We start from the raw sequence: 15,152 nt of genomic DNA on the forward strand, positions 1-15,152 counted from the left end.
CGGTTTCCCTTTTTCACTCGGGCTGGTGAGATAGTACGAGGCGATTTATGCCCATCTGCTTAATGCTGTTTCAGCCCATAACCCATTTTTCCTTTTTTATAAAGCGGAGTTTACAGCAGAGGAAAACGCTCCTGGCCAAACTATGACAAAGTTATTGCCTCCTGGCTTCAGCTTTATGCTTTGGATACTCGGCTGATCACTTTTTTTTCAGACAGTGAAAATCTCTTTTTGCTTTTCTAATATTTGTGTGGCGCAGACAAGCAAAAATAAATCTGGAGGACTATGGATGTCTCAAGAATATCTCGCTTTCACCGTTATTAAAAGTCATCCATCAATACTAAAGACAACTAATCCAATCTGCAAAGGCTGCCAGACTGATAATGGAATTCCCACATAACTAATATACTGTCTTAGTTTCACTTGGTTTAACATTTGCTCACATTTAATTTTGATGCTCATTTTTTTTGCACACTTTAGTGTCTTAAATTAAGCAGAGAAATCATTTTTTCCATTCACATATAATCTACATGTCGTGGACTATGAGGGCGACACATAAAGACCTTGACTGCCATCATCAAGGATGACGTAACTCACCCCACTGTGGATCCATCAGTCGGCAGCTTTGGAGAGCAAAAGAGTGTTTTAGGGAAAAAAAGCCAGCTAATAATCCTAAATAAGGCAGGCTCACATCCTGCTGTGTAACAGTACAGTTACCTTGCTTGTCTGGGTGAGTTGTGTATATAATCACTCACACACACACAGACACACACACACACACACACTCTCACTCACACACACACACAGACACACACACACACCCCCTGTGGATAAATATAAAGATGCTGCAGTCGCTGTACTGACAGAAACCTTCTATTAAAGCTCAAGCAACCAGGCGGCTCCATCCACAGCAATTAATCAAGACATCAGTCATAGCGTAGAAATGCTTGAGTGTGCACGAGTGGATCTGAGCGAGTGACTGAGGCACAAAGATGTGGAAAGTGCCATGGGGTAAAGAAACAGGGCATCGGATAGATAAGTGGGCAGGGGACGAGATGATCAATAGGAAGTGGAACTAGGGTCCAGTGGTGACAAATGATCTGGCTATTTCTGCTCTTATACATTGATGAATGGCGTCATTATCTGCAGGTCAGTTAGGAAGCCATATATAGAATCCAATGAGAGTGGAGTAATTGCCCTATCTCCTTCCACTGCAAAGCGTGTCTGCTAATCTGGTCTGGAATATAGTGGGCCCTATTATTTTGAATAGTCTGCTACTCATGATTGAAGAGTCAAATGTAGAAATGAAAACTTCGCCCATTTAGTTGTGCACAGTTTTTAAGAGGCAGCGTAGGATAAAACAAGATGCACAGGAACAGTGTGGGGAGATAGAGCTGAAAGAAAAAGGAAAACCACAAGAGCCCTATCAAAAGGGACAAAACAATAGTCAGCAACGTACGAACTGAAAGCAGGTCATGCCGGAAACGCAAACCAACACACTCACCGGTGAACGCCGCTGTTGCACATCACAATGTGTGTGGATCCCAGACGGGCGCAGAGCTCAGAGGCCACGCTGAGCAGCCCGACTCCAGAAGCCCCGCAGGCCGTGTACTGACAGGCAGCAGTGCGGCGACAGCCGATAAAGCTCTCCATCAGGCGGTACAGCTCCTCCAGAGCATTGAGAGGACGCATCAACTGGCCAAAAAAAAAAAGGAGCGGGGTTAGCGCAGAGTCCAAGGAGTGAGGTGCGTGTAGTCCTCAGATTCAGCAGTGCGATGTTCCCACACAACACAAAGGAAATGCCCACTGGGAAAGCATGTTCATGTCTCCAGGTAACAAATCCACTACCAGCAAAGAGACAAGATGGTTTTCCCTGCAGCTGCTCTGTGCTTCAAGTTGACTCTGAAAGCTCAAGCATGCTAAACCTCCTGTTTATATTTATCTTCAGCTTTCCCTTGATGCGTTTGAATGCAGCTGTGGCTTTATGAAGGATTAGTCTTACCTTATCTACTAGGGCAGCTTTGGGGGCAGAGCTAGGTGGCATGTTGGACTGATCCAGGTAGAAAGCCCTGTGGGGGGGGGGGGGGGGGGCAGACGACATTCAATGATATGTATAAGAGTCGAAGAAATACGGTGACATTCTCCCTAGAGGAAAAGGTCATCAGGATCATTGTCTGCTTTTCTGGGAAAACTAGCCCACCTGCTCTTACACGGAGCACCGCCATCTGACGATCAATCATGAAAGGAACTTTGGTATAAAAAACAAAGACCAAGCGTCTCTCGTCCTGGGCGTCACGCCAAATCCCGCCTCGTTCATTCACGGAGTGGATGTTTTGGTGCAATTTCTCTTATCGCACACAAGAAGCAGCACTGAGCCGGTCTCCTTCCTCATACAGGCAGAGGGGACGTATGCCGCAACGAGTCCATCTGAGGCGGAGTACTACTGGTGCAAACTCAGCAGTCTGCAACTCCATCAGAGGGCTAAAAATAGATCTACTACGCCACATGAAGAAACTCCTCGTAATGAAACCATTTACTACACTGCTTCTGATGAGACGCAACGACAACAACGCACAGAACACAATCGCATGTAGGTTCACGTATTTGAAGTGGAAAACTGTGGGGGGGGGGGGGGGGGTCTGTTTTAAGTGGCGTGGCGATGGCCGACTTTGAGGGATGGAGACTGTTTACAAGAATCCGTGAAGCGGCGCCTTCATCTGCATTCACTCGCTACAAAGTGATTAAAACCAGGCCAAAGAGCTTTTTATTACGACTGTGGCATTTCTGCCTGACATAATAATATCAAAGTTAATTAATCAGAGCCGAGGATCTGGAATCTCAATTCCAGATTTTACAGTTTGGAAAACAGCTGAGGTGTAAAGAAAAGTCATGAGGAACACACACACACACACTGAAGTCGTACTGAGGGAAACCTATAAAATATTGACTGGCAATGCCTGTAAAATGATCTATGGACACCTTACTAAGAAAACGTTTACGCCTTCACCTTGGCGCTAGTGCTATTGGTGACAAAACCTAACTCGTCCTGCACTTTGAAACAAAACACTAGGTCAAACAAAGACCGATCCGAGATTCAATAAAGCAATAAAACACATTAAAAGACGTGTGGGAATCAAATCCTTGTCCTGAAATGATTCCAATAGTGACTTTTAGCGCAAGTCTGGGCCATTACCTCCACCTCCCGTCCCTCCTGCTTATCTACTGGCTGCTCAGAGCTTTATCTCAAAGGTCTTTAATGAAACCCGTCTCTCAGATGACTCCGCCTCTGTACAACCGCCCAACTTGATCCGCACACATTTGTTTATCTGTTTCAGACGGAATAAAACGCACCTTATCCCAGCCGTACTCCCAACTTCTTGCAAGGTCACAACGCCCACTGATTATCTCTTCTTGCTGTAATATGTCGTTCTGAAAAATACAGCCGGCCACAGCCTGAGGAGCGAGGCCGGCTCTCCTGGAGGTCTCTTACAACAAAAGGGACAGCATTCCACTCTAATTCTGTTGTACAATTTGTATAATGACAAAGTCTCTTCTTCTTCTTCTTCAGTCAGACCAGACGTGACGCGACGTGTGGTTTATGGATCCGCATCACACTGGAGCTGATTTAGAGGATGGGAAAATGAGCTCCTCAGGAATATTTCGTCACGGGTGTAAAATGTCATTGGAAGCCCACACACACACACTTCACAACAAAGTGACGCATCGGTACACAACCATGAAATCATCTGTTTACGAAGTACAAAAGAAATTTAAAAAAATCATCCTTCAGTCACTTTGTGGAAGAAAGAAAGAAAAAAAGTTCAACTGAGGTCTTCCGTGGATTCGGTTTCACCCTCGTTTAATAAAGGCCACGAGTAAAGTGTGTATGTTTTATGACACTTATTTGATCCTGCAGATGTGCATGCTGGTCCATGCAAATCACTCAAGCCTCCATGATGAATGATCCTCACACGCCCCTGCAGTGTGTGTGTCAGAGCCGCAGGGACTGATGGGGGCTTTCATTAGCCTTCACATGACACAAGGTGCCGCATCGACACCGGCACCAGTGACACAAAGTGTGTTCGAGGTCATATACTCATACCACACCTACATCCTGTTTACCCTTCCTGTATGACCGGCTATACGCCAACCACGGCTTAATTATGGAAGCACGTGGCAGAATGGAACTACATTTGGTCCTTGTAGATAATAAATACAGGTTTATCTTTCTGTTTATTAATAAATAAATAAAAAACTGCAGGTAAAAGCAATAAAAATATATATTATTTCACACATGAGATGAGTTCATTTAAATCATGGCTCATTGCAAAGTCACCAGTGTCAGTCCAGAGCAGAAAACAGTGACCGAGTCCTTGACACCAAAAAGCAAATTATTCTTTATGGGGTCTTAATATCAGAGCCTGCAGAAGACATATCATCACTAAATCATTGTCACTGAAGTTAATATATTAGAATGGGAAATATTACCAGCTTAAAATAGTCGAAGATTTACAACCCGCATGATACAAAGGATTCGTGGCTCCTTGTAAAGGTGAATTTTGTTCTTTTTTTTTTTAACAGAGTTAATATCTGCATTTTATATTATATTTTAACAATAATGCATCTCAAATGGAAAATGTGGGAACAGCATTCGCGATTGTTATATTAATACCATTGCTACACGGCCTTGTCCCAGGAGAGCTACATGAAGCAACGTTTGTGTTTGTGCCACAGATCTGTGGTGTCGCGTTGACGTCGCGGACAGGGGGCGGGAATCCTATGTTTGATCTGAGCAATTTGAGATGATGAAACTCAGATGTCAAGAAATTAAGGATGGAATCAGGGAACTCACTATGTGAGGGAGAGCAAACACTGTGAGCACAAACAACCTCTAACAGCAATAATATACCAAGGTGGCACGTTTATAGCTTATCTTTCAGCCGCCATGCTGTCATTATACATCATTTTTCAGACGTTTTAGAATGATGGCTGGGATTAGAAATTTCACAACTGCCTTATGATTCAGCGCCAAACGAGTCCTTGCAACTGCCAAGTGCATTTCAATTAAGGAGAAAAGTTTGAATGCACACTGCACAAGCTTCGTCTCGGCTGAGTGACAGAATATCGATTTGAACGGGTTATGGTTGCACCTGCAGCAACGATATAGAGGGCTTCCTTCTTCATTCTACGCAGTGCCGTATGCACAACGCTCCCTCAATCGATAGAAAGGGAGGGTGCAAAAGTAAAACTCTATTCCCTCCTGGAACGTCCTGCCAATAAGAGCAAAGTGAGTGATGAAACCACAAGCTTGAGGAGAAAAAAAAAATCTCTATCCTTGAATAAAACATGTTCAGAATCTGTTCAGTTTCTCCTCTTTCCACTCTGCCCTCTCGAACTGAACCTCCTTTGCACCTTCTCCTCCTCCTCCACTTATCATGCTCATCCCGCCGCTGAAATCCCTTCCATTTTTCCCCAACCTGCTCTGGAGATCCAAATCGCCCGTTCAATTTCCCCTGATGTACAAACATCTAAACAGCGACTGGTGAAAGTTTAAGCCTCTTCTATACCTAAATGCATGTCCACTGGATCAGCTTCTGTAGCTTGAAAAAGTGAGAACATGTTTCTGGTGCTTTTCATGGTGACTCCAGCAGGCAGCAGCCATATGCTTGTGATTGGGCCTGTGGAGTTTGTGTTAGACAGGAGACATTGAATGACTCCATCAGGCTCAGATCATACGGTATTTTGGTGTAGAAGCAAGAGACAGAAAGGCTGCAGGACATTTTTTACAGCAACCAACACAGTGGTATCATTTTACTACTCTGAAACGTGATAATACCACAATGCTGGCAGGCAAAGGCCACTGCAAAATAAAAAACGTTTAGAACAAGCACATTATCTCTTGACAGGGTTTCGAGGAGTTCCACAATGTAATGAGCAGCTTTCTTCTTCATTAATTTAATTGAGAATAAATGACCCCAATGCTGGCAGTTGTGAACCTAAAGGCCCGTTTTACTCCTTTCATTGCTGTTATTTCTCCACATGAAGCCTTACTAGAACAGAAAATTCACTTTGAACCCCTAAACAACCGTATCCGGTATCCTAAATGAACACGAGGGTCTGAGGTGTAATCGGATTGTGTTTATGGGGTTGTCGACATGAAAACTTTCAACAATCTGTGGGCCTGCAGTTCATTCAGTTCAACATTGTGCGTGCTGTTTCTGTTAGTTATTCCTGGCCCTGGCCCACAGTGTGAATTAAACCCAATGCTTCCGTGGCTGGGCTCCAAGGATAACGATGTGCCTGAGGTCGGAGAGCGTAGTGACATCACAGACTGGGTCTGCGGTCGTCCAAAAGACACATGGCGAAAGAAAAACACTACATATAAAGAAACGGCACATGCACAAGTGTGTGCAAAAACAGCATGGAATATTTGCTGCACTATGATTGATAGAAGGAAACCTTCTACGAGTCACCGGCATCAGCAGGCAACAATATTGCATATGGAGAGGAGTGTAGATAATCCTACAGATGAACATTTTATCTGCAGCCATTTAGATCAATTTACCGTTTCAGATTCTTAAAAGTAAATGCGAAAAATATTTATCATGTTTATTTTATTGAAATGTCTGAGTTTTGGACCACTGTCTGGGCAAAATAAGATATTTTAATCTGCTTTCCTTTTGTCTGGCAATTTACTCGGAAAAAATAATTGAGAAAGTAAGTATCAGACTGATTGATAACGAAAATGTCAGCTGCAGCTGTAAATTATTGATCATCAAACATTCAGTGTGGCAGAAGTAAAAAGAGCATGAAGTCAGGCTAAAATGAACACGACAATCATCCTGAAGGATGGAGTTCATTACCTACATTTAAATAAAGAAATTATTAGATACACTATCAGTACATATATGGAAGAAGCTGATTGGACTGAAATGATCTGCAGTTCAGGCCTGCATTGGTTACGGAGGCTGAAAAGAAAAACTAGTATGTAAGGAGTGCAGTGTTTTTAATCGTTCCACTCCACCGAGGGTTTTAAAACACACAGATCTCTACCCAGCACCTTTAATGTTCCCCACATCACCAGTCACACTCGATTGCCTGTCAGCACACATCTGCTCCGCGTTACTGCAGGAGCCTTTGCCGTCAATTCAATTAGACTCTTTCTGCACGGGTTAAACCACACAGAAATGTGAATGTAAAGCACACGTACAAAAAAAATGACACCATTGGACATTTCTGGCCATAATAATCTCTCCTTAATTAGAATAGTGACATTTTAGACACTGATCATGAAGTCCTAACTGCAGTCTGACAAACAAGCCCTCAATTAAATTAAGTGAACGAGATACCACAAAATACCAATATTCCTCTCTCAAAAGGTTGTAGAGTCCCAGAAGATCTGGCAGACAGAATTTATCAGGACCAAGAGAGACAGAGGGGCAGTTAGAGCGGCTTTGATACACAAGATTACGCCACACAAGACAATGTGATTTCCACAACTGCGCTTTGGTAAATCTGACAGCCACAGAAATGACTGCTTGGAATTCTTTTCAGTGATCAAGCCATAAACACTCGGAACAAATTAAGAGCCCTCAGTGGAAGGCGTGTGTTTTTTGTCACAAAGGATCGGCACTGATGTAACACCAGACTGCTCGACCCAACTAAGAAGACGATCCCTTAAAAACAGAATAGATTTGCGGCAATCTTTGCTCTTTGTCTCATTATCCATAGAAATCAGAAGCAGATGTTCAGTCGAAAGAGACGTATTGTCACCCGAGGTATTCAAACGGCTTTAAAACAGTTGGACAGATTATTTTTAGATCCACGATGCAGTGTCCAATTAGTAAACCTCAGGAGGGATCAGCACCAAGAGCATTCCTTTTAAATATATTTTTGTTTCGCAGTAGCATGGAGAGTCATGATCTTGTTTCCTAATTACTTCTACAACATGGATTCTCTGCCTGCTTTCTCAAGCCCTCACATCTTCATAAACAGCTGATTAAAATGTGACTTTCGGTCTCGCAAGGTAGCGATAAGACGCTGGATTGATATTCACGCAGCAATGCTGCATCGGCTGCACTCGACTCATACATTCAGGAGATTAATTCAAATGGAGGCTTTATTTCCCCAACTCCCGAAAGTTGTTTTCTTCCTATCGGGTTCCATCTCAGTTAATTACCCACACCTGACCAATCACAGAGGGTGTCCGGCGCTCTCGTCCAATCGGTGCTGCCCCTGCTGCGTTTGTCTGCGCTCGATCATAAAACATTCATGCTGTGTTTCAGTCAATCGCCAGGAGGAACGATGGGGCGCTGGTCAGCTTGATATGATTTAGATGCAAAAGAAAATGTTCGAATCTGACATTATGTCCAACAAAGTGTAGCAATATACAGAGATAGCTGAGATAGATACCTGAGCCTCTTGTTGTACTGTTTGACCTTATCCAGTGAGGCAGCATTGATCTGGGCCTGGTATTCCTCCACTGACACATTGTCTCTGTAGTGGTAACCCTCCATACCCTCCAGCGCTGCAGAGGAATCAACCGCCAAGCGTTAAATGCTGCACTCACACGCATCAGTCTGCATAATTGGCTTTTATTCCCACAGAGACTTAAAAGATCTCTAACCAGGCTCGCTCTACCTTGTGTGAAGAGCACCGGGTAGATCTTGATGGCTCCTCCATTTCTCAGTCTTTGGGGCAGCTGGGAGAAGCAGAGACTCTCGAGGTAGAAGCAAACCTTCAAGGTCTGACGGGTGCCCTCCACCTGGAACGACATGGGCACGTCTGCGAGACAAGAGACACGTTTAAGGCGGGACTGTAGCGATGCTACCAATGGAAGTGGGGGCTGAGAGCGTTACTGTACGTACTGGCCACCAGCGGCTCCCCTTCAAACTGCTGGAAGCAGAACGAGACCTTCTCCAGGTCTATCAGGGCCACCTGAGTGTCCTCCAGCATGGCCTGCTCATCGGTCTGACACAACAGCAGAGGAGAACGCATTTGGATTACATACTTAAAAAGTAGAAGTAGCGACGCATCGATGGCAAATTAAAAGGAACTTCTCGCACATCAACATCTGCTTACAGATCTTCAGGAGGACTCTTGAAAGTGAAAGCGTGCACGATGCATAAATGAGCTCTTATTACAGTTTAATTGCAGCTCAGTGTGTCGCTGTCCTGCGGGTCCTTTCCTTTCATTTTAGTAAACAAGGACACAAAGGTCATTTTTTACATTTTGATGTGACAGATATGATCATTAATTTGTGTTTTTTATGATGGTTTGGTGTATAAATATGCACAGAACCTTCTGACCAGAGGAGGAAGTCTGTTTGCACACATACAGTAGGTTTACATCTTCGTCTGGTTTTTCATTGCTTTAGCTCGACTGTGTCTATGCTTCCTTTTCTCCTCCCCCGCTCTTCCTTTCTCTTCCTCCACCACATACAGAGGGATAACCAGAGCAGCAGTGAAAGAGGATTAAGGCCTTTTTTCTAAAAAGACACATTTTAGATGGCCCGACACGTGCCAGAGGAGCACCCGCCACCCTGCCAAGTGATGCCTGCTGTGTGTGTGTGGCCAAGTTTGTCTCACAGAGCATCACAAACACGACACACAAAGTTGCAGTGTGCACAAGAACCCAAAACATGGAGGCACACATGCTCAGCATCCCCCGCTTGTCTCAAGCTGCCTTTCATGTGGTGCCCTAAAAAGGAGCACACAGAGATTTCACTGTTATCATCTGCAGGTACCGAGACCCTGTTTTGTTCCACAGTTAAATGTCTTGGGAAATAAAGAGGAACAGAGAGATAACACTGCAGAAGGGAGAAAGAAGCGCATCCCCACCGTTTTCTGGGGACCTGATGTAAGCTTTTAAAGTACTTCCTGTTTCCTAATGAAAGAAGGCCCGAAATAGAAAGAGAGAAACAAAATACCTCAACCCAATCAAACTAGTTTTATTTGCGGTTGAAGGTGCAAAATACCACAAAAACACTGAGGAAGTACGTGAAAAGAATCTATCATAATGCATTAGTAATGCACGTTGAGTTTCTCTTGCATGGTTGTAGACTACATTGGAATATCATAATTATAACATTTAATAAATGCTGGGACTGAATGTTCAAATGGAGCTTACTGAGGCCATGGTGTGTTTTTAGATCAGTTTGAATTAACTCCTGTACAAATGGTCTTTTCATGAACATTAATTACCTAAATTTAAATAAAAGAAAATGAACAAATAATTTGAGAAGTTTATTTTGGCACATAAAGTAAATTAATTACTCATATGAATATATTCTACCAAGTAAACCCAAGTAAAACTCATTTAAGACATGACTTAAGTAGATTCTGCTAATAAAAGCCTTAAAATTCCAATGATGGAAGTTCATATCAAACGCTCAAATTAATTGACACATTTGGTAAGATTACATCAAATCCACATGGTCACGTGTTTATAAGCAGCAACTTCTGTTTGCATCACATCTGGTAAAGTGGATTAAACCGAGAGCTGCTCACCAGATTCGGGGAGAGGAGAGACTGGAAGTGGAAGAGCAACCCGGCGCTGGCGATCTGCTCCAGCCAGCGGCGGCTGGTTTCCTGGGCATCCTGAAGGTCCTGAGGGTCTGAGCTGTCCTGGTCAGGCTCTCTGCCAACATTATGGAACTGATAGAGGACAGAAAGTGGTGAGATAAGGCAAGGAATTAATTTTAAGAAATGTATAACCAGCTTTCAAATCCAATTCCAAACCACATGAAAGTGTGACTCGCCTGGTTGAGGACCGCCAGTAAGTGCTCTGAGAAGGCGCACACAGCTGCCACTAAGGACTGGCAGAACACCATGTCTCGCCGCAACTGGATCTCAGAATCTAAAGGTGGATCAAAGAGGAGACTAGGCTGAGAAAAAAAAAGCTACGTTAAAAGGAGGTGAAGTACAAACAATGAAAACAGGAAGGGAGAAAGAAAAATGATCAGCTGCCCAGATTTCCTGAGTTAAAAAGGTTTTCATGCAGAGGCAATGAGGAAAACACGCTTTGATACTATGAACCATTCCCGCCACAAAAAGTTAGTTCCTGGGTGTGCGTAAAGGAATATGACACCTAGTTTCATCATAAGGTGGTGGCATCTGCTGCTGTTTGCTGTCAGTGCAAGGATTTGTGTTATTGCCTGGGGGGGGGGCGGGGAGTACAACAAACCTGTATACTGCAGGAAGACCAACAGCAGCCGTGTCTTCACCTCTGAAAAGAGACAAAGACAAAAAGTAATGCAGTGAGCGGCCAAGGACCTTTTCTCACAGACTGCAGTAGTACGACCGGCGCTATAAAGTCAACCCCCGAGGCGTCACACCGCTGTTTATCGTTAGGAGAAAACTTGTACAAACCAGCTACAGGCAAAGATCACAACATCAATCCCTATTTGTTTATAGTCATATCAGAGCTGGGGGGGGGCTTGGCAGGATGCTGCACTGAATGGAAAAAGCCATCAAGAGGAGAGGTAGAAAGAAAAACAAAGACCCAGTTGCACATTAATATTAACCCAGCTTATTTTTGCTCTCTCTCGACCGCAGGCTCACCTTTCCCAGGAGTGTCATGTAGCAGGTCGTACATCTGGGCTGTTTGCTACTCATTTTGGCTGCCTGGGGGTGTATCTATATGTACATATTCTACATCTGTGTTCAGCCAACAAACACAAAACCACACATTCCTGATGCAAATAAATGAGGCTGAACTCCCACCATAGAAAATAAAAATGATTCTCACACTCTGCTGCTCTCCTATTCTTCTATACCTACTATCGTTTTCAGCTTTGACTCTACAGCTCAAATTTATGCATCCCAGGATAGTTTTAGGCTTAAATTTTAAAGAGAGCGGCGCAGTTAGTGGTTTGGGACCGTCTATAAACCGCAGAACTCTAACCGGGGCTATTATAGCGTCTAATAAATATGATGAAGCACACTGGAGAATCGGTCAATTTAATTCACATTACCTTCCAAGACTGCCGTGTTGTTGTTGTATGCACACACACAAGTCTTAACACAATGAGAAGGGCATGCATGCGTTACAACGGGAGCAGCTCAGACTGACCCTCGACATATTTAGCGATGGTCTGCGTGAGGGTTTGGATGCTGCTCGGGAGGTTCCAGGGATCCTGCTTGACGTGGAGACGTAACTTCTTAGTGCAGTTCACTTTGGGCTCCATCTCCTGCTGGAAATCTGACAGGAACACACAGAGACATGCAGAATGAGAAAGGCAGAGGCATGTCAATCAACCTTCGGGTAATATTGCACAGGTAGAAAGCAATTCTAGAGTCCTCTGATGCATCGTCGTGATTTTTTTCATTCTTTATCCTCTCTAGCTTCTTATCGCTGAACCAAATCTTTTATCAGCAGCACAAAGCATCAGCTACAACTTGCTAAAGCAGTTGGACTACATCAAACTGTAACTTTATTATTTAGGTTATTCAGCCAACAAAAACATTCAGCAAAAATTTGCTTGAAAAAAAGATGACAAAATAATAAATAATTACACTTGAATCATCTCCATTTAAATTTCACTTTTCATCATGCGTTCAGACACTCTTCTCTCCACATTGATCTCATTCTGTATATGTCAGAGAGACCCAGAGCAAAGAGCAATATTCCTCTTATTTTACTAGCATAACACACCAGCCATAAAATAATCCGCTTTGTCTTGGGGGGGGGGGGTAGAGTTTACTTTGGTGAAAGAGGGGTGACTGTTTCAAGGGTGGAGGCGGAGGTGGGGGGGTTGAACCGTGTTATTATGTCTGGGGGCGACAGAGAGAGAGATACTGGATGCAAGAAAGCTCCACGTGTTCAATATAACCCTATTTACTCTGAAGTGGAGACGGCTCATCTCTGATCAAGGCCTCCAAGTCCCTCCTGAGGGCATTTATGCACACACATGCACACACATGCACACACACACACACATACAGAGAGAGAGAGACCTATTTTCAGTTCAAGCATATTTGTGCTCGCTTGAAGACTGCCTAAGAGGAGAGGAGAGCCAAATGGGACATTTGAAAGCTTCAATTATTAAAGCCTTCAAATAGGTGGATCATCTCTTATTTTCCTCACAGTGCTCAACGCCCTCGATTAAAGACACGTTCAAGGGCACAACATGAGCACACTTGGTTCATATCAGAGCTTAAAGCCTTCTCTATGGGTTATATTGTAACGTTGAGAAATATGCTTACACCACACCACAAGAATAGCAAGAAAACTATTGGGGGGTTTTGCTTTTGGGGGGAGGGGGGGGGGTCGTCTTCCATCTAATCTTTAAAAAAAAAAATGGGTTGAGTCAATCCAGTTCCACAGATCATGAAAGGGCACCAGCAGCTCGCTTATATTTAAAGTGGGAACATTTCCTACATTTTCCTGTGTGTGATAAAAGGTAACAATAGCGGTAACCCATGTCTCCATAATCACATCTGTGCAATCTGTGGACACACACACACACACAACAGGAGACTGCAGCCCTAACGTTCGGGAGCATGCGCTCTGTTTTTTCTGAATATTGATGCTGGCTGGGATTGAGAGCTTTCTCCAACATTGCCTTACTCGTCTCAGGCCCGCTGTGCAGCCTGGCGTGGCCCAGGAAGCTCCATCAAATAAAAAAACATCGCTCACAGGAAATACATCAGCAGAATATGGTATTGATTCGCTGTTATTGCATCGTGTAAAAGGAGGTCACTTTCACAGCCAGGGAGAGCAGCGTGCTCCCGGTGTTTTACCTTGTAATCCTCTTCCAGGTGTGAAGCACTTGGTCTGTTCGAATGCCTTCGCCACCACAGGCCCCCTCAGCACGCTGGTGATTGAGTCCACCTAAAGGAAGCAGACGGCTCAAGTCGGTGCGCTTGCTTGATACGTTTTCCCACTGAGCCAACATCGAAAGTACGCAGAGGGAAGCAAAAAACTGCTGCCAAAACTTAACCAACACCTGCTCCTCTCACTCGACCTGCGACACTTAGACACAATCCCACAGAGTCCCAACGAACACAGTTTCCTATGCAGTAAACAAAGCTGGGGAAGCTGCCCCATAATGACACAAATGACAGGAAGCGGGCCGAAATTGCAGAGACAGCAAAGCAAGGGTCGTTGTTTTTTCTGCCTTTCCACTGCCGATAGACATCCTCACAAAAGCTCCTCATGGATAACGTATGAGTGTGTGTGTGTGTGTTCCAGATTGCATATGTATAATCAGATATGGTCAGCCTCTGTCTCAGGCCAGGTTTGGGTTGTTATGACTTTCCCTTCCTAAAAACGTATGTGCCCAGAAGTCTACATGAATGTTCGATGTGCCTGAAATATTACAGTTATTTTGCGTTTCAAAATGATACAGCCCTTATATATGGATCACAAGCAAACGAGCAACCTAATCAGACTCATTTGTTGTTAACAAGATTTAAACTCAACTTAAACTGGATTTAAAGAATGTTTAGGGACAAGACTAGCTTTAAAAAAAAAAAAGGGGGGGGGGTTCTTAATATCTCCTATAATTAGTCACATCAATCACTTCTGCACACACCTGGCTGAACAGATGCTCCAGAAAGCTGTGGAGTTTCTTCTGCTTGTCGTGGGAAAGCCACACACTGGAGGGCATCTCGTCTCCTGCAGGGGTTTCAGCATTAGCCCGGCAAAGCACTGAACTCCTGCATGTTAGCCGTGTGTCCTACTGCAGAAACACATCTACGGCTGCAAATCCAGACTCTGAACGTGCCAGATGTACTGTACTATTTGCCATCGTAATGTGTGTGTGTGTGTGCATTTAACAGACATCCTTAGAGATGCAGAGAACGGATATTTGACGCAGGATGTTAATATGAAATCCAGCTGAGATGTGTGACCGCACGGCTGTCAGATCCATTTAGATTTAACGCAAGACTTTTTTTGTCCTCGCTCTCTAGAAAACGCAAAGTGAGTGAACTGATCAATGGCTGAACTGCATTACTTACGTCCTCCACATGCAGCGTGTGCACGTATATATGCATACCTGAGTCCATCTCGTCGCTGTGGACGTAGGAGCTGCAGTGGCTGCTGCAGATGCTGGTGAAGGAGGCAATGGAGTTCCTGTTGCTGTTACAGTCACTGAGAACAAACGGGAAAATGAAGATCAGGAAGAAAGCCTCCTCAGCCTAGCGTGCACA

General features: G+C 44.1%; 1 protein-coding gene across 1 annotated transcript in view; it reads right to left on the reverse strand.

Annotated features, from left to right (window-relative positions):
• prex2 (phosphatidylinositol-3,4,5-trisphosphate-dependent Rac exchange factor 2) overlaps positions 1-15,152 on the reverse strand; it is a 61,173-nt gene that overhangs the window by 4,794 nt on the left and 41,227 nt on the right. Inside the window, exons 27-38 of the mRNA XM_068747804.1 lie at positions 14,999-15,093; positions 14,534-14,616; positions 13,740-13,830; positions 12,070-12,198; positions 11,182-11,223; positions 10,757-10,854; positions 10,506-10,652; positions 8,865-8,967; positions 8,638-8,781; positions 8,410-8,524; positions 2,000-2,066; positions 1,502-1,692 (exon numbers count right to left, since the gene is read on the reverse strand). Of these exons, the coding sequence (XP_068603905.1) occupies positions 1,502-1,692; positions 2,000-2,066; positions 8,410-8,524; positions 8,638-8,781; positions 8,865-8,967; positions 10,506-10,652; positions 10,757-10,854; positions 11,182-11,223; positions 12,070-12,198; positions 13,740-13,830; positions 14,534-14,616; positions 14,999-15,093 (1,305 nt within the window). The remainder of the gene's footprint in view (positions 1-1,501; positions 1,693-1,999; positions 2,067-8,409; positions 8,525-8,637; positions 8,782-8,864; positions 8,968-10,505; positions 10,653-10,756; positions 10,855-11,181; positions 11,224-12,069; positions 12,199-13,739; positions 13,831-14,533; positions 14,617-14,998; positions 15,094-15,152) is intronic.

Source organism: Brachionichthys hirsutus, chromosome 14 (genome assembly GCF_040956055.1).
Source record: "Brachionichthys hirsutus isolate HB-005 chromosome 14, CSIRO-AGI_Bhir_v1, whole genome shotgun sequence".
NCBI classification, from domain to species: domain Eukaryota; kingdom Metazoa; phylum Chordata; class Actinopteri; order Lophiiformes; family Brachionichthyidae; genus Brachionichthys; species Brachionichthys hirsutus.